Here is a 25,559-nt window from a genome sequence, read left to right as displayed (position 1 = left end):
GTTTACTACAATTGTACACAAAATATACAGTCACTACACTTTACAGTATATCCTGTCAAGCGCTTTGAGACATCTCGAAGATGTGATAAGGCGCTGTATCAAATGCAAGGATTATTATTTACAGTTTTGTTTTCTTTTTGTGTTATGTCCAACTTCCTCATAGCTATGTTCATTTAGTTCTGTGCTTGATGCTTCCCATATTCAGGTTGGTTCTCACACACACACTTATATATAAAATGTATATTTTTTATATATAATGTGTGTGTATATATATATATATATATATATGTGGGTTCTTACTCAATTGTATAGTTATTTCAGGCTGGTGTTAGGAAACACCACTGCATCTTAGATGCGTGTCAGTGGGGATACTGTTTTAAACATTATTGGTTCACGACCATTCTTAAGTAGCAGGGGGAAAGGTTTATAATAAACACAACAAAAACAATGTTGGTTCTGCATTATGTTGTGGCATGGAGTAATTAGGTTTGAGTTCATACTGTTGATTCTGCACAGCATGATCCCAATTTTGGTTGTGCAGCACTGTTGATATATAAGACACAATATTTTTTATCTGAAAAAAAATTAGTCTAGAATTTTTTTGGGTTAGGAAAATCAGATTGACAAATCCAACCTTTTTGTTTGCTTACAGTGAATTTTAACTAAATGATATGTCACTGAAAAAATTGGGGGAATAGTAGAACTTGCTTATTAATGGAATGAAGTGTGTGTTCTTTTGTCCATTTTATGTTATTTATAAAGGCATTAGGTATAATTTAGATAAAAATAAAATATTTTTTTAAAATTATTTTTATTGGGAGTTTATGAAGTCTGAGGCACTCTTGCAAAGATTAAATTTAAAAAAATGCTGCAAAATTCGGTGCTGGATGCTGCAGAACAAAGACAATTTTTCAATTAATTTTATTTCCAACAGTGGGACAAGAGTGTTGAATTAGTTCCACAAATTGCCAGGACTATAACATACATTTGTCAAGAAGATAGAAATAGTTGTGGTCCCAATGTTCTAACACTGTAGTTTAGATCAAACTACAATATCCTTAAATATGTTTAACTTGGGAACATAACTGTCGCATTAACTGCACTATTTTTATGTAAGCAATATTGGAAAGCCTGCATGCATATTAATAGGAAACTGATATTAGATTGAACTGCTTGCAACTAACTCCAACACTAAAATCTCGTAAAAGAAACACTACTGCTAAAAGAATATACAATGTGTTTATTTTCTCAACCTAACTTTTTGGCTGTTCATAAAACTACTAGATTTGATTAGCTGTGAACAATGTTTACTGTTATAGGGCTTCTGATCCTTCCATTTGTTTTAATTCTCCAATCCTAACATCCTACAATTTGTCTTGTACATCTGGTATAACAGTTAATGAGATCAAACATCAGGCTGCAGAATCCCCCCAGTTACATTGATGATTTGTTTTTCATTTCTCTTATTTTCATAGTTATAGCCTTTATTCCATTAGATACATGCCAGATGTAAAGTACATCAAATTTTGAGCATTACTATATTCTATTTTTAATTTGTAATACTAATTTAATAGATTCTCTGGCTTATGAAGACTCAATTTGTTCTCATTAAGTCTGGAAAGCAGAGGGATGCGCAGTAAACAAATCTTCTAATAGCTGTTTTCTATTTATTTGTCATCTGTGACATTTTTACAACTGTACATCAGCACTCATAGCCAATGACTGTTAATAGCTCCTTTAAGTACTGCACTAGTAATACTGCAGCTGCTTAGCATTGTAACCTTCTCATTTTTATAGTTTTGAAAATAGTTCTGTTTTAAGACTGTTGTTTCGTCTCTGAGTGATTTTATATAATTGTTATGTGTAATTTTGGTAGAGGCCACAGCCAACGTTTTAGATTTTTCCCTCTAACATTGATAAACGTTGGGTCAAAAACTTATAAATTACATAGCCACATTTTATTTTCTAATGACTTAGTAATAGGTGGTCAACCTGTGGTCCATGGATTGGAAGTGGTCCCCGGGGCTGTCAAGCACACCTTCCACTTCCTGCATAGCACGTACATAATGTACAGGAAGGTGGAGGGTGATTTGTGTATGTCACGAAATGTAGTTCTCTGTTATTTTAAAGTGGTAAACCACTTTGTAAGAGAATATCGAGGCAAAATGGCCACTGCAATGCCATGTTGTGCGCTCGTGCAGGAAGTGACGTCAAGTAGCCATGCTGTGAGGAGCACACAGTCAAGAGAGACATCTTAACATGATTTCCTGTATCATAGTAACCATTCTTCCTCCAAAGTGGTTCAGATCTTTAAAACAAATGGGAACTCCACTTTCCGGTGACCTCTCCATTTTCCTGTAATCACCATGTGCATCGCAAGGCATGTATTTTGCTTCTGTGTTCTCTTATACCATGATCTGCCGTACTGTATTACACACAGAACACATCCTTCATTAAGACTTCCTTTAAATTTCTTCAAATAAAATGCCTTGCAACTGTGGCCTCATTGAAAAAAATCTGCATTATAATAAGTAAATATTGAAAGTAAATGTTCAAGAGGGCAGGAATGGGAAGACGCTAAATGCACCAAATGTTAATTTTAAAGTCTGTGTGCTGCTATTTTGATGACTATATTATTAAATACCTGGGATTTTTTTATGTAAATCTAACAGAAACAAGAGCGTACCAACTACTAAAGCAATCTGCAGTGAAACAGAACAACCAATTAAAACAGGAAGATGAGGAGGATATCTCTGATTTAGAGTTGCCAGGTAATGAGCAGTGTACTTTGTGCTAATAAAACTAAACTGATGCTAACTTTGTGATTGTTTTGTAGCGCTAGTATGACTTGCAATCATGTAGTATAAATGGAGGATACTGCATAGCAGAGTTGAAATTGTTTTAAATCCATGAGTGAAACTGACCTGATAGTTACTCCAAAATTTCAGATGATGAATAATGGCAGTGTATAAATTGTTCCCCTATTTTATAATGGTTGTTTGGTAAAATCTCTTGTTATATTAGTTTAACAGTATCTTCTCTGTAGTGTATTTAGAGGACGTTAACCTGTTTGAAAAGGAGTATATGCCCTGTATTTTAACTCTTCTCCACCTATGGGATAGAAATATTCACTATTTTCCCAAGAGTTTCTTTTTTATATATCTGTGACAGCACCAGCTAACTGAGCCTGTGTGCACACTTGGCATTCAGCCTGATCCCTGCTTGAAACCCTGCATCCAGTCCTTGACCAAATCTGCTTTCTTCCATCTTGGGATCATTGTCTACTTGTGTCCCTAACTTAACCCTTCAGCAGCTGAAACTCTCTTCCATGCATTTATCATCTTGAGTTTAGGCTACACTGATGCTCTGCGCACTAACCTCCTTGGCTCCATCCCGCATAAGTTACACACAACTCTGCAGCCTGTATTCTTTCCCACCCCAGGCTCCACAAACTCATTGCCCTTATGCTCCATAGGTTTCACTAACCTCCAGTATCTCAGCTTTAAGATCTTCATACTGCCTTTCAAATATCTTATGATTTTCAGCTTCCCAATCTATGCCATCTCCTTCAGTTCTATTATCCCATCCTGCAATCTAGTCCAACTCTGGACTCCTGGTCATACCTTGCTTTCCTGGTCCCACCATTGTTGGGATCTGCCGGACCTCTGGAACTAACTTCCAAAATCTCTTTTCGGTTCTCCTTCTCTTCCTGCTTTCAACACCTTAAATTAAAAATGTATTGCTTTGATCCTGTCAAAATCTTTAAATGATTCTGTCTTTGCTGCTTGATGTTTCCAATTGTCTCTATGAATCACGTCTCGCTATTCATCCTATGCCATATTTGCTGTGTAAGTGAAAGTTGTTTTAATCTGGGAAATATTTTAAAAATGCTATATGAATTTGGCTCTTGTTTATTACTTGGTTACAGTCAGGGTAGTTTTCTGTTAAGTGCTTAGGGTTATAACCATGTCCTTTTCAAGATTAATGCTTTAATCCGCATTCCTCTTACATTAGTTATTTTAAGCCTCACTTGTGCCACCATTTGAAATTTTAATCTTTTACTATTACTGTAAAATACTCTGAACTCTTTAAACTGTATTAATTCTATAAATGTAAAACAGAAGGTGTTCAAACAGAGAAATTATATTGACTTTATATTGACTCCTTATATTGTGAGAAATGAATTTTACATTTAACAGAAATTTACTGTAGTCCTTTTTGAGGGTTTCATTATTGCTCTCTAAACCAAGACATGCCAAGAATTATGGCTAATTCATTTATTTCTAGGCACTAGAATTATGTCCTCATAGCCTTGTGGTTAAACAAATTGTTATATTGTCAAAAGTCATGCAAGTTGCTTAGGGCGGTTTCAAAGATCTGCCCTATTATAATACAGTTCAGGACCTGCTTAAACAGTCTTTTTTATAGTTTGGTGCAGAACAATCTTCATATCTATACTCCACTGTCTCACCCCGCAGGCCGCCGAGGTCCTCATACGTACATTCATAATGTCCAGACTCGACTACGCAAATTCCCTGCTTGTCGGCCTCCCCAACTCCTCCTTCCATAGGTTGCAGATCATCCAGAACTCTGCAACCTATGTCCTCTCCTGCACCAGGTTTGACCAACCTATTAACCCCATCTTCGCCCGACTCCACTGGCTTCCCATCACACAGAGGATACAGTTCAAGATCCTAGTTCTCACCCTTCAAAGCCCTCCATAGCCTTGCTCTCACCTACCTCTACAATTTCCTAACTCCCTACCAACCCGCCTGTTCACTCCACTCAGCGGGTTCCGGCCTGTTTCACGGCCCCCCCCGCCTCGCCTTCCTCACCATTGGCAGGCGGGCCTTCAGCCACCCTGCCCCCACCCTCTGCAACTCCACCCCGCAGTCCCTCCGCCTCGCCCACTTCCTTGCCTCCTTCAAGACCCATCTCAAGATCTTCGTCTTCGACTGCGCCTTTGTTCACCCTCCTTCCCTTTCTGCCCTCCACCTCCCCCAATCCCTACCCCTAGCTTACATCCGAAAGATTGATTGTCGAGCGCCTGGGACCATCCTCCCGATGTGAAAGGTGCTATACAATTGTAATTTTGTTATTGTTGTTGTTCAGTCTTTCTATATTAAAATATTTTCTTTAAAAAAGTCTTCATGGTGGAAGTAGATTGTGTTAGCAAATTCAAATAAGAATTGGATAGCTGTTTGGTGAAGAATTTGGTTCAGATTGAAACACAGAGTAAAGTATGATTTTTAAAAAATATATTAAGGTTATCTGGGTTGACTGGATTCAGTACATTACTACATTTTCCGGTCAGGTACATTACTACATTCTGATGTACATTAACATTTGGTATATGCTTATATCTAGAATTGGAAACTGGTTTGAAGTATTCCTGTGCACTGCCCACTGTTTTATGAAATTGGTCCATTTATTCTATGATCAATGTCACAAATTGAAATAAACATAACCATGACTGCATAAAGGCTTAATTGCTGCTAACTGGTTGATTCCTCTCCTCTCATGGTGCTTTTCCAGTATTCATATGGGTTACGATTTCATTGTATGTCAGTGGAAAATTACTTTGGAAATAAAATGGGGGAGAAACATTTTCTTGGATAGCCTGCTGTGTATGATGCTATGTACGCATATAATTAATTTCAACATTTTTACAATTTTTTCAACTAGCTGCAGAAGATTCCAATTGCATTCATGCATGAAGTTAGGCATGAAATTTAATTCAACTGTGCGACTCAATTATGTCCTTAGTAACCTTGTGCCCATGTCAATAGCTTGTAATCGTCAAGTCACTTTACAGTATATTCTGTGAAGCACTTTGAGATGTCTCGAAGACGTGATAAGGCGCTATATCAAATTCAAGGTTTATTATTATTGTAACCACCACATAAATTTCCAATTATTTGTTTAATGTGCTTTGAGATTTTGTTTATGTGAAAGGTAAATGCAAATTATTAGTATTTAGCATGATGTTTCCAGTCCACAATTGAATCACATGATATTTAATTATTATCCTTTCTTCCTTACTTGTTTTTCAGGTTTAGGCCATAAGAAACATTCCAAAAATATACAAAATAACATTGAGGATAAATCTGACTTCAGTGAAGAAACTTCGCTAATAAGGTAAAGGCAATAGAGGTCAAATGTGATTATTATGCAGTATTGTTTATCCGAAAATACTGCATTGTTAATAACTCCTTTATTTTACTTACGTTCAGAACAAAAAATAATTCACTTAGCTTCACAAACTCTCCGGTCTTAACTGTAAATCCTAGATTTCATTATTTAGTCAATTATTGCTTTTGTTGCCCACAAAAGTAATATTTCAAAAAAATCATAATTTTACAAAGATGCACAACAGTAATTCATACATTGTGATATGACACTCAATGATTGCTGGCTGTATTATTGTGTTTCAACATTATTTTGAAGAATTTCGAGAGCTGTATGTCCAGAGAATAGCAAATTCCTCACTGAACTCCTCTTCTAGTATTTCTTTAGCTTGTGCACAAGATACCAATGATTTATCTTTCCCTTGTTTATATATGAATTGTTGTTCTTAGAATCTATCATGTTTTATTACTGTTAAGCAGTTAATTGCTTTTGTTGTGGATGTGATGGTTATTTTTGCTGCCTACAAAATCATTATTTTACATATGTGAAGATTTGCAAGATGACTCTCAGATGTGACATGAAACCTTATTTCATGATTCACTGAAAGGATACAGCAGCAAACCTAAGATAAAGGCATTTCGATGTTGGTGATTGTGAGCTCTGAGTGTTTCTTCGAGTTAATTTAAAAGATTTGTAATTTAATTGCAAGTTGCATACCTTTTTAATTAGTTTAAGGACAGAATTTCACTATCACCAATGAGATATCTTACACACAGTTAATAGAAAGGATGATATCAAAATATCATGATGATTTTGAATGGCTCCAAATATTGTTCACAATAAGATCAATTGAGTATACTCAAATCCATATTTAGATCATGGTTTTAGATCATAATTGGCCAAATCATCAAATTATAAGAATAAATGTCCTACTTTCCTTTCCATACAACCATGGTTTGTTAATTTGCAAACATAAATATAAATAAAACATCTAATCTTTAACATCTCTACACAGTAGAACAATGATAGAACAGTATAACAAGTTGATTTTTGTTTAATAATGTTCATAGAGACATTGAAATAAAATGCTACTTTGGACGGGGAGGAATTACTTTTCATATGGATTACTCCCCCATAAAGTCCATTAGAACAGAAATATTAAATCTAGAATAGAAAGCAGTTTGTGGAGACCTGGTTTAGGCATGACAAGCAGTCGTATTTCACGTGTTTAACTGCTAGGATTGGCATCCCAAGAGTGGGAAAGTGTGTTCTCTTCAATGCCAGGCAGCTGGAGTGGAATCTGCCAGATAAATCTCTTTGTGCTGCTTTCCAACCTGTACCAACATCAGTACATGCTGTCAGGAAGACGATATATAAATATATACTATCAGGAAGCAGATATATAGCTGTATTTAGGAGATTATCTAGAGATTTTTTTTAAGAATTGTTGCCTTTTACATCTTTAAAATCTTGCATGATTATGAATCAAATGATGCCTACAATCAGCAAGGGGCAAATCAAAACAAATCTTTAACTGACTTGAAGGTAGTCATTTTCTGGATATTGCTGATTTCATGTTTTTTCCAATCAGATATGTTTAAAGCATTTATTCCTGAAATTTGTTCGTACTGTTGCATTACAATCTGATCGCTTTCCCCAAACCTCAAATTTCTTGTTTAACTCTGCCTAAGGTGTTAAACCATATATTGGATTCTAAACCGACCGCACACCAACTGCAGCGTGAGCTTAAAAGGGATTGTGTGTCACAACAATATATGAATAGTGTCTGGCCAAACAGACATTGAACTTTCAACTCTCTCAATACTGTCTCTAAAACATTTGTTATGTAAGTGCACATTCAGTTTGCAGCTGGTTATAAAACTAGAAGTACTATTCCAAATTATTTTAGAAAGCATGTCTGTCATAGTTCAGTTAGAAAAATCTTTCAAATAATAATTTCAGAATTTGCAAACAAATCTTAAAATAATTTCCCCATTATTTTCTTATAAAAATTGACACCTACTGTATACACCAATATCTTTAGGCTAAAAGTAATCTGAACTTTAATCTTCATATCATAATCCAAATTGTTAGTGTTCAGCCTAAAAAGATCCTGCATGCTTGAAGGAAACAGTCTTTAGGCACCACTTGTGCAATTGTTAAAATAAAAGAGAGATGTGCAGGTTAACAAAGATAGCAGCCAATCTAATTTTTATCTGGACCAACCAGCCATTCCTGTTACATACAGTAGCAAATATGCCAGCAGACATCAGCTGTTCCCCAACTTAAAATCTTTTCTCAGCACTAAATCTGAGGGGATTCAGCAGACTCGGGAAATATTCAATAAGTTAATGATTACTGCTTTGCACTGTCTAAGGAAAATGCCCTTTGGGGAGAAAAAAATAATTATATTCAATTTGGGTAAAAACTATCAGTAGAAAAATTACTGGTAAACTCTTGGATACAGTTTACACTATAAGTTTTGAGATAAGCTGTATACATACCCTTGACTTTATCTCTAGTTATTAGGTCATGCCCACTTGTACAACTTAAAGCTTACAATTCAATATCCTTTATTTGCATGTTAGAAAACTTCAGTATGGCACTGCTGAACACAGCATCTCTTTGTATGTCTATGATGGTGTTCCAAAGTGTGAAAGAATATGTACTTTCATTCGTTTTTTTGTGTGTGTGATCTATTGATAATTGTAAAGTATGTGTCAGACAACTTGGTCCCATTCACTACAACACTGTTTCTATTTCTGAAGGGTTTAATTGATTAGATTGTTGGAATGAAAGGCAGCTGGAAACGTTCACACTTATACCAAAAGTTTGCGATGAAACCAGGTATTGTGCAGCGAGGGTATTTTCATGTCCAGACTCCATTGACTTACTGGTAAGCCACAAATGAGTGTATACAGCTGCTCCCAGTAGGGTTACTGGGAGACCAGACAATGGAGGGGTTTGACAGAAAGGTCTGAAAAGTTAAATGCACTGAGGAATGTAGCAGCTGAATTTTAACATTTTTAAGGTCTTGAACGTTCAAGGATCTTTCTTGAAGCTTTACTTCATTGCTTACAATAAATGTCACACAAGTCAATAAAGGGCAATCTTATAAGATGATACTGTACTCTTCCCAAAGATAGCCATAGGTGAAATGATTTCTACTGACCAAGATTAACATTTCTGAAAATAAGTGTAGAATGTATTTTTTTAAAACAATTTAAAGAGATAATAATACAGGCTTATGCTGGCAATAATATCTTTGTTACCAAAAATTAACATTTTAAATTTATCTGCAGTTTGTTACTACTTAATGGCACAATCACGATTTACACTATTTAACATACTTGTTTAAAAACAATTATATTTTCTTTTAAAATCAAATAACTAAAGTTATTAGCGTGCACCTACACTTCTATCAGGCTTACCATTTATTGAACTTTTGTTGTCATTTGGTTCTGCAGTTGAATATCCCTGTTTAACTAGAATGAAACAAAAAGAGAGAGCTGGGAAAACTCAGCAGGCCAGGCAGCATTTATGGAGAAAGGAAAGTGAGTCAACATTTCGCGTCCATGACCCTTCGTCAGAATGCAAACGAATAGGTCGTGGACCTGAAACATTGACTCACTTTCCTTTCTCCATAGATGCTGCCTGACTTGCTGAGTTTTCCCAGCTCTCTCTGTTTTTGTTTCAAATTCCAGCATCTCCAGTATTTTGTGTTTTGTTAACTAGAATGAATCTGTTCCTCAAAATTCTATGATTCAGGGACAAACACAACAGTTCCATTACAAAGATTGTGAGGAATTGGATAAATATCCTAAAAGGAACTCTGAACTCAGCCAATATTAAGTTGTTACATTTCTATTCATAACTACAACCATAAAACTTGCATAAGCCTTATCTTTATAAATCATATTATTGCCTAAGTCGTACATAAGAACATAACACATAGATTTCTTTGCACTAGTTGTATTTTATAAGTAAATCACCTCCTAACAGCTGCTCCCCTATCCTCCATTTCTCCCGAAATTACTGGCTGCATTGAATCACGGGAAATGATGTCCTGACGTATGCGCACTAATCAGCTGGCTGCATTGAAATGCGAGAATCATAGTCAGTATCCAGAGGATATTGTATTAAAATGATTCCCTTTAATTTTGCTCCTTTGGAATGATTTTAAACAAAGAGTTGTTTCGATGTGGAATGCCTTTCTGGGATCCTTTTTAACTTTCAAAAGGAAACTAAACAAATATCTATAAAGCAGTCATTTGAAGGGGTTGGGGAAAAGGCAGGTGAGTGGGACTGAATGGAATGCTGTTTTAAATAGCACAGAAAGTTGAATGGCCTTCTCCTGAGCTGTAAGGTTCTAATGCTTTTATACTTGGAAGACTACAGACTTGGACATTGCTTAGTCAATTCTGTTGATTAAGAATGGGAGGAGGAAATTCTTCTGGAAAGCAAATCTCATACTTCCTTAGCTGATCTCTTTTCACAAATGAAGTGCTCCAATAATAAGTCCTAGTTGTGTCTGGTGACATAATGGTTCAGGTCATAGCTCAGTTTTTGACTCTGGCTCCATTCTTAGAGATCACTGCATTTTTCCAAATCATCTATGATCCATCAATAATTCCATTTGAACATGTCTGATTTATATTGGTTTAGTTCCAGTTAGGGTGGAAACATTTTATATGATCCTAATATCTACTGAAGAGAACCTTTACGTTTACTGTGCTCACCTTCCTCATCATCATTCCAAATATTGGAAGTCTTATGCACATAGTACTCATAAAATTATATGCTTGGAGCACAAAACTATGCTATAAATAAATGGTTTGCTGCAAATGGGAATGGTCACACGCCTTTATAAACTTTTATCCACCAAAATTATTCTGGTGCAGAGATAGTCAAAGCTTAAGGGTATTGTAATTCTATTGGTGATAACCAAATGCCGATTGTAGATTTTGAGGTAGGGATTTGCTGTGCTGCTTCTGTTCCGCAAGAGAGAAACTTCTCTGTCAAAATTGTTCAGAAACAATTCAGCATTTTAAAAATGACTATTTTCTAATTCACATTTCTTTGAAGCATGAAATTAAAGATGGTAGGTAACTATTGCATTTTAATTGTAGACTTCTGTAATATTAATTGGAAATCTGTACTGAAAGTAATAAGTTGCAATATGCAAAAGAGAAGCCTGTCGACTTCAATGTTTTTATTTCATGTGCACTAGAAAAGTTGATGTGGCTTCTATGTAGCATAGAAAAGAAAATTGAAATCTCGGTTTCTTTTGATATTTGAAGGTATATATTATTGCCATCGCTTACAATAATTATTGAAAAAAAGACTGATATTCTACTCAGTGCTTCGAGATACTACCCCACATGAAGGGTGCTTTACAAATGCAAGTTATTGTTCTGTGTGTTCATGTTCTGTGTTGCACTTCTGCTGATTTGTAGTAAACGGATGTTAATAGGTTTATAATAATGTGGATCATTTGACCCTCTATAAAGAGTAATATGGTGCTGGCAAGGATGCTGGAAGCTTGATTACAATTTATAAAAGTCTTTCTGTCAGGGAAGAATACTTAAATAGAGGAGGGAATTGAGTCATTCGAGGAAAAGTGTAGTTCTTAATATATGGTGAATACATAACTTCACAAGCTTTTTTGACTGTGCAGCTACATTTAAAGTCAGCTGGATGTGGTCATCTTTTAGTGTTTAAGGAAGGGTACTAGTTCTTTTGATGGATTCACTAATACATGGTGCTTTGCACTTGACACCCATCTCCAAGGAAAGAGATTAGCAATCATGAAGCTGAGAAGGGGCTGGGAGAGCATAAGATGGATAGCTCAGGTGCTCACTTCCTTTTTGTGATCAGGACATAGAGACATTTCTCAGATACTTACAGGTGAAGATTCCACTTATTGCAGTCACTTTAGGCACTTTATTGGTTCTGTAAGTGGCTTTGAAGCTTAGCACTTGAGAAACAACATAAGGATAAAGTCTGGTATTGGTACACCACATCCCCCCCCCCCCCCCCCACCCCCATGTGCTTTATTATTGTTAGCGAGCTGATGGCTGAAATAAAAAGAGCCTGATTTCCCTACGCCCCTCCACCACACACACACACACATATCTCCACTATTCCCTCCCCCAAAAAGAGTATTTTCTGAAGTCCAAACAATGAAGGTATGCTTAAGCTCAAACTACAGCTGAGGGATTTTCAGTTTTAAAGCAGAGGCTTTGGTGCAAAAAATGCATTTATAGCTCTTTGTGTGGCACCTCATTATGTGTGGGCCTGATTCATTAAGTAATTGGTTTGCAGTTGTTTACATGAGTATTAAGGCCTTCTATTCAGAAGCCTTTGAGTGATACATTGTGCAAATGTAGCATGTTATGAATGCAGAATGAGAACTCAGAGGCTAGTCCCATTGGCTAGACCCTGCACTTGGTTGAAAAGAGAGGGTAAGACACTGGGCACTGCTTTGCATGGCAATGACCGTTCTTAATAAGCTTTACAGATTAATACATGCAGCCTATAAAAGAGCTAAATACTGTAGATACTCTTACTATATCTATGTGCTCATTTTGTTATTATGGTGCTGAAGGTGGGGTAGAATTGAGTTCTTTCATTCTCCAATTTCTTCACCATAGCATCTTACTGCATAAGTGCTAATAGAATTTGATGTTTATTGTATTATAAATCATGGTGAAGCAGGACGATTGCTACACTTTATTATTAAAGATTCATTCATTGTAAATCTTTTGCTGCTATTGTAGTTTTTGAAGCAAAATCATTTTGTGGTTGAGTGGGGATGAAAGACATAATGTACGAAGGAGTGAGTCTTAATCAGCAGCTGCACTCCATGTAAAGACCACTTGTTCCCTTTTGTTCAGAGGTGCATGCCACTGCTTCCTCTTCACTGAGAATCATTGTTCTGTTTTACCAAAGGCATCTGAACAGTTTTCTTCCACTGATTTATTTTATTGAGAATATTTTCCAAACTGTTTGACACATATCCTTGACTCTCTAAAATCTTAAGAATAAGGCGTTTTTATTTTACAAAAGGGCCTGCAAGGCATCTGTTTTGTATTGATTTGGGCACAATAAAACTGAGCATAAGCATACAGTGTGACTAGAGCAGGTGAAGGATGTCATGTGGTACAGTGCAGCAGTAAGAACTTGCAGCCAGTGGAGGTCACTCTCATTCTAACTACTGCTATTTCTGTACTAAGCAAGAATACAGTACTACCTGGGTTTGAAAAGAATACATTCACTCAAAGAAAAAGGTGATAGCAATCTATTGTACAAGATTTTTCCTTTGAATATATTCAAGGAAACATGCCTGGTTTCTTGAAAAAAACCTCTCATACAACAGAGATATACAGGGTTGTATGTATTTATTTTTTATGAACATGTACATTGTATTTGGATTTTATTTTACAATTTAATATTTTTGTACACATACACACCTCTCAGCTTCTCAGTCAAAACCATGAAACCTTGATGACCTCATTCTGTGCAATCTTTAACTTTTAAGAAATTAAATAAGCAGTCTTCAGTCTGTTTTGAGAAATATCAGCTCTGTGCCAAAATGGTATCTTTATCAGGGAGTTCATAAATCATTCAGATTTTAGAGTAGTATTCTGCTTTGTGTCAGTTTGGAACAAGTAGTCAGCATCCCAAATGTGGAAAGTGTAAAATAATTTGTACCAAATTGTGACAAAACACAATGTTTGCCATGAATAAGATTGTTTTTAACTGACAGGTTTATGATGTGCTGTCCTGAAAGAAGTAACCTAGTTCCCAGTTCATCATTATAATAATATAATAATAATTCTTGCATTTGATATAGCAACTTATCTCATTTTCAGGATGTCTCAAAGCGCTTCACAGAATATACTGTAAAGTGAATTGACAGTATACATTGTGGGCGAAACGTAGCAGCTAATTGCACCCAGCAGTGTCCCACAAACAGTTGTGGATTGAGTGACCAAATTATTATTATTATTTTTATTATGGATTAAGAGGGCAGGATTAAAAATTTTTTCATTGTCAGAACATTTAGAAATGTTGAAACAAGAAGTTGGCTGTAGTTATTTCTCTTTTTCCCATTCACAACCCAGCTATGCTTAGGTTAAAACTACCTCTTAATATTTTCTCATATTTGGTTTTTCTGGACACAATGTATCTGCAGCTAACAAAAGATCAAAACACTTCCGATTTGTTTGACAGTTTCAAAGGCGAGTGACGTTGTACACAGACAACTGGTCATTTGTCAGGAGCACTGAATCCAGACTGCATATGCATCAAGACAGATCAAAGCATGTTCAAGGCACACATTTGCAAACTGATATTGCTGATGCTATGGGAACCCAGCAACCCAATTCTGAGAACACTTGTACAAAATGAGAGTCTTGTGAAAATCTTTGAATATTATTAGAAATGGAACTCAATTGTTTCATGGATTTTTTTGTCTGTGTGCAAAACTTTGCAAAATAATTCTACTTTACTGACCATGAAAAGAACATTTAAAAAATGAGTGCTTTTTAAATCTCTTACTCACCTGTCCCTTTTTCCTGGTAAACTTTGCTTTTGTCATGGCATTAATTGACTACGTTCACTTGAGCAAGTTTAAAAAGCTTTACAATTTATAAATTGTATTATCTCAATGGACACTGGTTTCATAACTAATAATGTTTACATTTGATTATCATACCTTTCACGTCGGAATGACATATCAAAACACTACACAGCATATACTGTAAAGTGGAGTAACTGTATTTTGGGCACACATGGGCACAACCTGGAAATTATAGATAGTTTGTACCTCAGTAACAAAAGTACTTGGTTACATTTTGAATAAACTTTCTTACAGTTGCGCTAGTATAATTTTGTTGCATAGATGCTATCCCAATAGTTAAAGGATTAATTAGCCCTATTGAGCTAGAAAGTATGCTAAAACGTCATTCAAACATTAATTATTCAATTAGTGTCATTTATTATGCCCATTTATAAATGAAGGTTAATATTTCCTAATATCCAAGAAATTATCAGCAGGCCCACATTTGTGTTCAGTTATAGTCTAATGTAGGAGAGTATTCATTGTTTCTTACTTGAAGTTTAACAGAATAATCTTATTGTTATTTTCAAACCCATTTGCATGCCATTTGTCTTATTGGTACAGTAGTTGCTTACACATAACTAACATATTTGTTGCTTGTTAGATCAAATCAAGAGTTCCAACTAATCAGATTGCAGCAATGACTGCATATTTCGCTAGCAACAATAATTCACATTTCTATTGTACCTTTCACTTCGGGAAGACATCGCAAAACTATTAACCCAACTCACTGAAAGCCCGAGCTGGTGGCAGAAAGTGCAAAGAAGCGTGGTTGAAAGTTTAGGTCTCGAGGTGAAGAGGGAGAAGACCAGATGGCGGCGTGCCAGGATAGAGTTCCAGAGAGCAGAATGGCTGAAGGATGACAATATTATGATTGCTCCCAATGCTCTTTTTGAGTTTAACCAACATGTTTTTTTTCAGGATATCATTACAATATCTCTCTCACTTTTCCTATTTTCCACAAGACGTTTGTTAATGTTACAATGAACAATCCAAAGTGTGAGGACCTACTGGTACAGTTGTGTTACTTTTCTAAGCTGTTATTAATAGTGTTACAGTAGAACAAAGTGGAAAAGAGGCTTATTTATTATGGCTTCTTGAAACAATCTTTGTTAATATTGCAAGCCTGCATTAAGTTTGCCTATTTTCCAGATAGTATTTGCATTACTACCATTTATACATATGATATAATGGTATACATTGTATTGTTGAATGTAATTCTTGACAATATTAAATATTAACGTTTTTTAAACTTCTATAGGAACAGAAAGAAAAAGAAGCTAATTCATCCTATGAAATCTAAAGGTAAGCTGAAGTTTTTTTTAATGTTTAGGAACTCAGGTGAAGGGCCAAGATCTATAGTCCAGTGCACCACATAGCTTGAAAAGAGTAAGAGACAAAAAATGTGATATTTCAGGGAGTGGTTGGATGACACCAACATAAGAAATTTAAAATGATGTATGTCACATGAAAAAGAAAAGACACAGAGAAGGAAGAGAAGAAATTCCACAGTCTTGCATTTGACAATATTTTATTACATCCAAATATCTCAAAAGAGCTTGACAACTTATTACTTTCAACAACAAAACAAATTGCATTAATATAACGCTTTTTACATTGGGATGATGTCCCAAGACTCTGGACATTCACTTTGAGATCAAATGCAAGAATTATTATTCCTAAAAAAATTACAACCTTTAAAGAATTAAAGGTAAATTATTATTGCCACCAAAAGGTCATATATGAATTCAAGGATTAGTGATTCAGCATTACCACTGTAGTAACACTCAAGATATTTGAAGGAAGTTTGTTAATGTAGAGGGCAATCGTGAGGAAATCATTGGGTAAAGTTGAAAGATCAGTGAAGGAGGTATATGATATAGAGAAGGAACAAAGTGGCAGAGAACAGATCCCTGACGTACTGCTGACAATAGATGTCAGATGATTAACCATTACAGCTATAAATATAACCATGGAGAAAAATCTTGGTAAGTTTGCTAGGAGTGCAAAGAATGGGTATTTTGGAAGGATTTGCCTACAAAATATTCACATTCAGTATACTTCAGAGTAAATTCTGTAAAGTATTTTGAGACATTTCAACAACATGGTAAATGTGTGACATCAAATGAATTAACGGTGAGATCAAATGGACTGAGGAGCCTTTTTCTACTCTCTTTCTCTTGTGAACAATTAATTGTCCAGACGTGTNAAAAAACATAGAAAATGCATATTTTCAGATGGTATCTGATAGTCACAATAGCAGTGAAATGGTGAAAGCTCATTTCTGTGATCTTAATGAGTTTCATTTGGCTGTGTCTTATGGCAAACACAACTTGGTCTTTGAAAATGTAATTAGTTCCGGGAAAATGTATTCACCATCTGGATTAGTCAACAATGCAATTTCATGCCAGTTTTCATTAGCTGGAATACCAGACCTAACAGGTGCCAAATATTGTGTACAAATTTGTACAATTCATTCACAGTTTTATTCATTTGAAAGATCTGCATACTCTGAGAAAAGCATTTCATCAATGAGACAGTTTTCTCTTTGGCAACATTCAATGTGGCAACGATTGTCAGTTTGAAAATTTGGGATAATCAACAAGAACAACTTGCATTTATATAGCGCCCCTCCTGCAGGGCAGTGTCCCAGAGTCCCAGTGGGGGAGCACAACGCCGAACTGGGACAACAACAAAATTACATTTACAGAGCGCCTTTCACGATGGGAGGACGTCCCAAAGCGTTGAACGGTCAGGTGTTGGGACCCGAGCATGGGGGAGGGGTGGTGTATGGGTGAGGGAAGGCAGAGAGCTGGGAGGGCAACCAAAGGCATGATTGAAGAGAAGGGTCTTGAGACCGGCCTTGAAGGAGGCAAGGGAGGAAGCGAGGCAAAGGCACCGTGGGATGGAGTTCCAGAGTGGGGGCGCAGAGGGAGGTGGTGATAGGTCGAACAGGAAAGTCTTCAGGCGTGACCTGAAGATGGGGAAGGAAGCGGCAAGGCATAGGGATAGAGGAAGAGTGTTTCAATGTTCCAATAACCTTATTGCCATAGGCATACTCCACTTCATAGGAAAAACACCAGCAGTGTAGAGCTATGTTGAATAATAGAGAAACATGTTTTTTCAGTCTCCAGTGTTTGACAGTAAAGTTTTTGTTTTGGAATCAATAAAGATGGTTTCATTTGACAAATTGGTAGGATCAGATGTCAGCTAATTGCTATCTGTCAGAAGTAAAATGCCACAAAGAATTTAAGAACTACAATTATTTCATTGTGTAATATCAATCCAATGGTGAATTGCCTTGAGAAAGCTAGAGAAAAGAGAGGAATCTTTGTCTTCCACCTCAAAATAAATGAGGAGGCTATGAAGTATAACTGATTCCAATGCACATGCCAATAGAAGATAAGGCAGCATTAACAGAGTTATAAAAGTTCAGATTGCCCTATCTCAGTTAAGAGAATTTCCTATTTAGAGATTAAATCAGTAATACTTTACACCTGATTGATACAAGGTCCATCATTTCAAAAGCTAATGAAGTCAGCACACAAACTTGTACAAAAACATAACTTGTATCATTGAACCACTATAGGAACAGAATCATAGAATTATACAGCACAGAAGGAGGCCATTTGGGCCATCGTGTCTGTGCTGGCTCTTTTAAAAAAGCTACCCAAAATCAATCCCATTCCCCCGCTCTCTCCCATAGCCCTGCAAACTTGTTCCTCCCCAAATAATTATCTAATTATTTTAAAGCATTACAAAGTGGGAGATTTTTAAATCTTTGATGAAACACTTATCAAATGGGTAGAGTTAAGCTACTGAATAATGTTCAGATGCAGTTTTATATTTTGATATCTGAGTCTCGTATGGAGAGAATTGCATTTAGATAAAACAATAATGTTGCTGAAGTCGAATTCTTTTAAGTCTTCCTTGAAAAGATCAAGTTTAATCACAATGTTTTTAAATGAAATACAGCATATTTGAAATTCATACATTTTGAAATTCAAATTTTCATCCAGATAATATTCTCAAGATGCTAATTTAAATTAATATAAAAACAGATTTACAAGTATTGTTGCAATGTTCTTTCATTCTGGCAACAGCATTTTCTGAATAATAAATGACAATTTGCATCTGCTGATGTCATTGGAGTCATTGGCATGTTAATGTTGACTTTTGTTCTATGCATTTTATGTACAAAAGCAGATGTTTGATTTGCAACATTAAGGTTTTTGAATGTCATAAAACATTGTAAAACCACAGAAGAGTAACTATGGAAATAACAATGTCAATCTAAGTGCTTGTTTTTATGACCTCCGAATCTTCTGTTTTTAAATTTGAATACTTTGCAGCTATTTTTATTCATTGTTCACTCAATAAAACAAATTGACCAAAGATCAAAAGTGAACATACTATGTGATTTGTTTTTCTTACAGTTGATGCATTAATGAGGGATGACTTTGGAAGTAATAGTCTTATGTGTTTTATTGCAGCATTCTGGGGAGAATCCGATGACAGTGATTCTGATATTGAAGCAGTTCTGCATCCCAAAGCACCAGATGTACTTGAGGGTGGAGATGATTTTGAAGATTTCATTTAACGATAAAACATGAAGCTCAGTTTTTGGTAAATGAAACACGAATATGTAACAGCAATATCAGTGTAGAAAAGTTGAGGTGAGGTAAACTTCAAATATAACAACCCACTTCACAACAATTGGCACTTTTTTCAGTTTTACGAATTACACACAAAGGAAAATGGTATAAATCGTCGATTTTGAGAAATGTTTGCAACACCATGATGGTTGAGAGACTAGAATAGCATCGAAACCAAAAACAGATATTTCCATCGCTTACTAAAAAATTCTCAATCATAAAGACTATAAGGAAAGTATTTTTCGCGCTGTACCACTTGGTAAATATTGCTTTTTGGCATATGAGAGTAAATTGTTTGCCTCTCTTTGTGTCTTAAAGCAGACTATTTGTTATCAAATGAACAGACTCCAAAAACAGTCAGTTATAAGAGAAACCATAAGTTAGCATTAGAAAAAGTAAAGATGACAGTGCAGAATAGCATGCCAGATAATAGGAATATGTTAACTACGGGTAAGAAGCTTGGCAAAGCAGATAAGGAATCAGAGAGTAGAGGAAATGGTAGGAAATTAAAAATGTTATATCTGAATGCGCGAAGCATTCGGAATAAAACTGATGAATTAAAAGCATAGATAGACACATATGGGTACGATATAGTAGCCATCACTGAAACATGGTTATAAGGAGATCTAGGGTGGGAGTTAAATATTCCAGGGTTCTCGGTTTACAGGAAAGATAGGCACTGTGGGAAACGAGGTGGGGGGTAGCCCTATTAATTAGGGATGAAATAAAAGCAGTGGAGGGAAGGATCTGAAATCCGATGACCAGGAGGTTGAGACAATATGGGTGGAAATAAAAAATAATATGGGGCAGAAAATATTAATGGGAGTGATTTATAGACCCCCAAACAATGATCACAAAATAGCACAGGTATTAATCAAGAAATCAGTGGAGCATGTAGGAAAGGTAAAGCGATAATAGTGGGTGATTTCAATCTCCACATAGATTGGGAAAACCAAATTTTTTGGATTCTGGAACAGTCTCCATGGATTGGAAGATTGCAAGTGTCACACCACTATTAAAAAAGGTGGAAAGGAAAAGATGGGGAACTATAGGCCAGTTAGTCTTACATCAGTGACAGGAAAAATTTTAGAATCATTGATTAAGGATGTGGTAGTGTGGTATTTAGAGGAGCACAATATAATTAGGCCAAGTCAACATGGCTGTACAAAAGGGAAGTCATGTTTGAAAAATCTCATGGAATTTTTTGAGGATACTTTGAGTAAACTAGGTAAGGGTGAATCAGTGGATGTGGTCTATTTGGACTTCCAGAAGGCATTCGATAAGGTGCCGCATGAAAGGTTAGTCCAAAAGATAGGGGCCCATGGAATTGGGGGGAGCATATTAACGTGGTTTGGGGAATGGTTAACGGGTAGGAAACAAAGAGTAGGGATAAATGGATCCTTTTCAGATTGGCGGGATGTGACTAGTGGAGTGCCACAAGGATCAGTCCTTGGGCCTCAGCTATTTACCATCTACATCAAAGTTAATATATCTAAATTTGCGGATGGCACAAAACTAGGAGGAAGTATCAACACAGAGGATGACATTAAAAAAATGCAGCGCGACATAAGATAGGTTAGGTGATTGGGAAGGTAGGTGGCAGATGAAGTATAATGTAGAGAAGTGCGAAGTCATCCATCTACGTAGCAAAAGCAGTAGAGCGGGTTATTTTTTTTAGAAGGGGAGAGATTGGAATGTGTTAGTGTCCAGAGAGACTTGGGTGTCCTTGTACACCAATCACAGAAAGTTAGTCTGCAGGTGCAGCAAACAATTGGGAAGGCTAACGGTATGTTAGCATTCATTATGAAAGGATTAGAGTATAAGAGTAGGGAAGTCTTGCTGCAACTGTATAGGGCCCTGGTGAGACCACACCTGGAATACTGTGTGCAGTTTTGGTCTCTTTATTTAAGGAAGGATGTACTTGCCTTGGAGGGGGTGCAGCGTAGATTTACTAGGTTACTACCAGGGATGAAGGGGATGAGTTACGAGGATAGTCTCACCAATTTGGGCCTATATTCTCTAGAATATAGAAGAATTAGAGAGGATTTTATAGAAACCTATAAGATCATCAAAGGGCATGATAGAGTAGATAGTGGGAGATTGTTTCCCCTGGTTGGAGAAACTAAAACCAGGGGTCACAACCTTAAATTCAGAGGCCAGCCCTTTCGCACTGAGTTGAGGAAGAACTTCTTCACTCAAAGGGTGGTGAATGTATGGAACTCGCTATCCCAAAGGGCTGTTGACGCACAGTCCTTGAACATATTCAAGACTGAGATAGATATATTTCTTATTGCAAAAGGGATTAAGGGATATGAGGATAAGGCAAGGTTATGATATTAGCTGGAGTTAGATTAGAAGATCAGCCATGATTGAATGGCGGGGCAGGCTCGAGGGGCCGAATGGCCTACTCCTGTTCCAACATGTTATGTTAAATAATATAGCCTATCTCAGAAATGGAAGTTGCTGTTTTTCTGACAGATACTTAGAAAGACTGGTAGAGCGGAGTGTAAAGAAATTGTACACCTTTTGTTTTAACATCTGCTTTTTTTACAACATGGTTCATAGCCCTTTATTTTTGTACAACCACTAATACTTATATTTATCCGTTCAATCATACAAAGGTCCGATTTATTTTTTTAGCAGCCCTGTTAATTTCACACAAAGAAAACTTCCGAGTGTGAATATTGCAAATTAAATGGGCTAAGAAAAAGATCGGTTCACACTAGTAAATGCAGTCTTGGGCAAATGTCAGAAATCTTAATTATGCAAGTGTGATTAATCAGATTGTATAATGGAAAACACCACTTAATTGTAAACTTATTTAAAAATATTTGTGCATGAATACAGTACATTTACCAATATGTAGTTGGTCTGGCGAGAAAAGCAAGACATAGTCATATTTCACTGTACTCATCTCTGAGGACATAGTAATATAAATTTGATACTTCCACTCATCGAATCGAGCTCTGCATATGAAATTGTGCTTTGGCAAGAGAAGCATGAAAGGTCATAGAAAACGTTTGTTGCATTAAGAAGTATATATGTACAGTATATCTTGAGAAATTCCTGGTACCTGCTGTCCTCCAAGCAATGGGTTCAAATGTGTGCTTGTCAGATGTTTCACAACTAACTTTAACTATCCTCTTGGAAGAAAGGGGTGAAGGTAAGCAGGATCTCCTTACGACTGAGTTGGCTCCATGTGACAAGCCTGACAATAAAATATTGGAATCAAGTCAGTCCTCTAGGTGTCTTGAGTAGTCCAGTTCCTGAACTAGGCAGGTCCACAGTACTCAAAAACACTTTTGATGATGGATTGCAGCCTGCTTTATTAGGCTGGAGGAACAGACTTGGAGGAACAGATCAGTCACTGGAGCTGGGGTTCTTCCATTTCGCTCTTGTTAACCATGCAAGCTAAAGCTTTCACTGAAATCAGCAAATGGGAAGCTTGCCATTGTTTGTAATAGCAAGCTGTGCAGTATACTCTGGGTGCTCAAGCCTTGCCAACCCATGCCTATACCCACTGGGATTAGGCAAACATGGTGCATCCCTCTTTGGGAGAGTACTCACTCCATACCAGATAAACAGAAACCTGTGTGGAACACTCAGTAGTTCAGTATGAGGACTATTAAGCATGGTGATAATTTCCATGTGTGTTAGACGTCTGGCCAATAATACTAATAAAAAAAAAATGCCAGTGTCTTGGATGATGAAGAATGATCCTTAAATTTGACACAGTGCCTTTCACGTCAGGAGGACTTCCCAAGGCAATTTTAAAGAGTAGTGACTGTGTTTTGTGGACAAACGCGGCAGCAAATTGCGCACAATGTCCCACAAACAGCCATGATTTGAATGGCTAATTTTATTTGGGGGATTATCGGCCAGAACACTAGGAAAAACTATAGTGCCATGGGATCTTGAATGTCCACCTGAATAGACTCAGTTTAATGTCTCATCTGAAAGATGGCAGCTCCAACAATGAGGCACATCCCCAGCACTGTACTAAAATGTCAGTTTAGACAAGATGAGTTCCAACTCTCATCGTGAGGCTTGAACCCACAACCTTCTGACACAGAAGTGAGATTGCTACCAATCTAGCCAGACTGACACATTCTAGACTTGTTGAGATTTCTCTGAACGTGCTATTCTCTGTTGGGAACTAAACCTCGACTGCTAGAACTACCAAACGATGTGACCCACCATGCCTGGTGTTGGTGTTAGCCCTCCTAATGGAGCTACCCACAAGAGTAGTTTCTCTTGCTCGTCGGACAATAACCTTTCATAATATTTTCCCTCAAGTATTTATCCAATTCCCTTTTAACTGCTGTTTTAGACTAAACATGCATCTTCTACTATTTATACATAGATTATGATTATGTGTTTTTTTATAAGGAAGCATCACATAGAATTGCATGTACATTGTGTGATATTTAATAAGATGATGTTGGATTTGGGACCATGGTAAATTAGCAATTGCAGAGCAGCTAAAAATATGTCAAAGCAGCAGGGAATTCAAAATCTGTCCCGAAGTGAAAAAAAAATCAGTGTAACTAATTGGATGTTTAATACAATTTGAAATACTGTGAGTAAAGAAGACATTTTTGCCTTTCAGTTCAGTGACCTGGCTTAGCAGACAATTATACTTCTGTTGTTGAACTGTTAACTGGTAATTTCTACTGATCCTACAGCAGGGGAATCGAATTGGATAACTGGTGGGGAGCTTGTAATGACATATGCCCAATGGTCCAAATAACCTTCCTCTTCGTCAGGGTGGTCCATTCATTTGGCAGTTGAGGGCCGGGTGCCCTATTTGAGAAATGGCTGCATAAGCAACATTTTTGTGTTTCCCTTCCAGAAGGGATACAGAGGGAATGTATTAAATAAACAATGCAGTCAAAAAAAAACAATCATATACCAGAAGCCAAAGTCATTTCAAGATATTTTTTTCCAGCCTCACTCTTCTGTTCATCCCACTTTGATCAGCAAACCCAGTCCTGCAATGTGTTCCCACTCCCTCCACCAAACCTTCAGGTACTTTGTTCCCACCTTCACGAACTCCCACTTCCAGCCCCTCAACCTCACCCCCTCTCTATCTGTCTTCAAAAGCAGTCTTAAAAAATCCTCCTCTTCGACTGTGTCTTGTCACCTCCCTCCTCCTCAACCCCCACCCACATCAATAAACGTGCTGTTTCTAAAGAGCATCAAGATGTCATTCTAAACGAAGCGCACCATACATACAGATGGTTTGGAGTTGAAGCAGGTAAAAGAAAAAAATATGTTCTGAAAAATTAGTCTATAAAATCAATAAAAAATTAAATTTATGTTTTCATTTTATTATACAAGCACCTGTTTTGCACTTTTTTTTATATCCAGCACTGCTGCCTCATACTAACAGAATGATCCAATTTTTTTTTCTGCTGCTCGAAGTGTGTTCTTGGTTATAGACAGGGAGGTCTCTGGGCTGGTGCAAGTCTTGGACAAATCCAGTACCCTACAGAAGACTCATGTGTGTGTTTAAAATAATAAAGTGATTTGATAGGGTAGCTCCTGAGAAACTATTTCCTCTGGTGAGTGAATCCAGAACAAGGGAACATAATCTTAAAATTAGAGCTAGGCCATTTAGGAGTGAAACAAAAACAGAAGTCGCTGGGAACACTCAGCAGGTCAGGCAGCATCTATGGAGAAAGGAAAGTGAGTCAATGTTTCAGGTCCACGACCTGACGAAGGGTCGTGGACCTGAAACATTGATTCACTTTCCTTTCCATAGATGCTGCCTGACTTGCTGAGTGTTCCCAGCAATTTCTGTTTTTGTTTCAGATTCCAGGATCTGCAGTATTCTGAGTTTCATTTAGGAGTGAGATCGGGAAGCATTTTTTCATGCAAAGGGAATACAAATCTGGAACTCCTTCCCAAAATGGATGCTGGATTCATTCGAATTTTCACTGGGATGGATAGATTTTTCTAAGGTCAGGGTATCGAGGGATATGGGGCAAAGACATGTAATTAGAGTTGAGGTACAGATCAGCCATGATCTAATAGAACGTAGAACAGGCTTGAGGGGCTGAATGACCTACTCCTGTTCGTATGAGGGTATTCTTGGGCATGATTCACTCTTCAGGACTGTTACTGCACTATTACAGTGGTCCAACTCAGGA

General features: G+C 36.8%; 1 protein-coding gene across 1 annotated transcript in view; it reads left to right on the top strand.

Moving 5' to 3' along the window:
- Window positions 1-25,559, top strand: part of kiz (kizuna centrosomal protein) — a 76,693-nt gene that overhangs the window by 49,496 nt on the left and 1,638 nt on the right. Inside the window, exons 12-15 of the mRNA XM_007898344.2 lie at window positions 2,673-2,771; window positions 6,054-6,138; window positions 16,014-16,057; window positions 19,246-19,378. Of these exons, the coding sequence (XP_007896535.1) occupies window positions 2,673-2,771; window positions 6,054-6,138; window positions 16,014-16,057; window positions 19,246-19,352 (335 nt within the window). The 3' untranslated portion in view covers window positions 19,353-19,378. The remainder of the gene's footprint in view (window positions 1-2,672; window positions 2,772-6,053; window positions 6,139-16,013; window positions 16,058-19,245; window positions 19,379-25,559) is intronic.

Source organism: Callorhinchus milii, unplaced genomic scaffold (assembly GCF_018977255.1).
Source record: "Callorhinchus milii isolate IMCB2004 unplaced genomic scaffold, IMCB_Cmil_1.0 Scaffold3, whole genome shotgun sequence".
Lineage (NCBI taxonomy): Eukaryota > Metazoa > Chordata > Chondrichthyes > Chimaeriformes > Callorhinchidae > Callorhinchus > Callorhinchus milii.
This window is presented reverse-complemented; position numbering and strand designations above follow the sequence as displayed.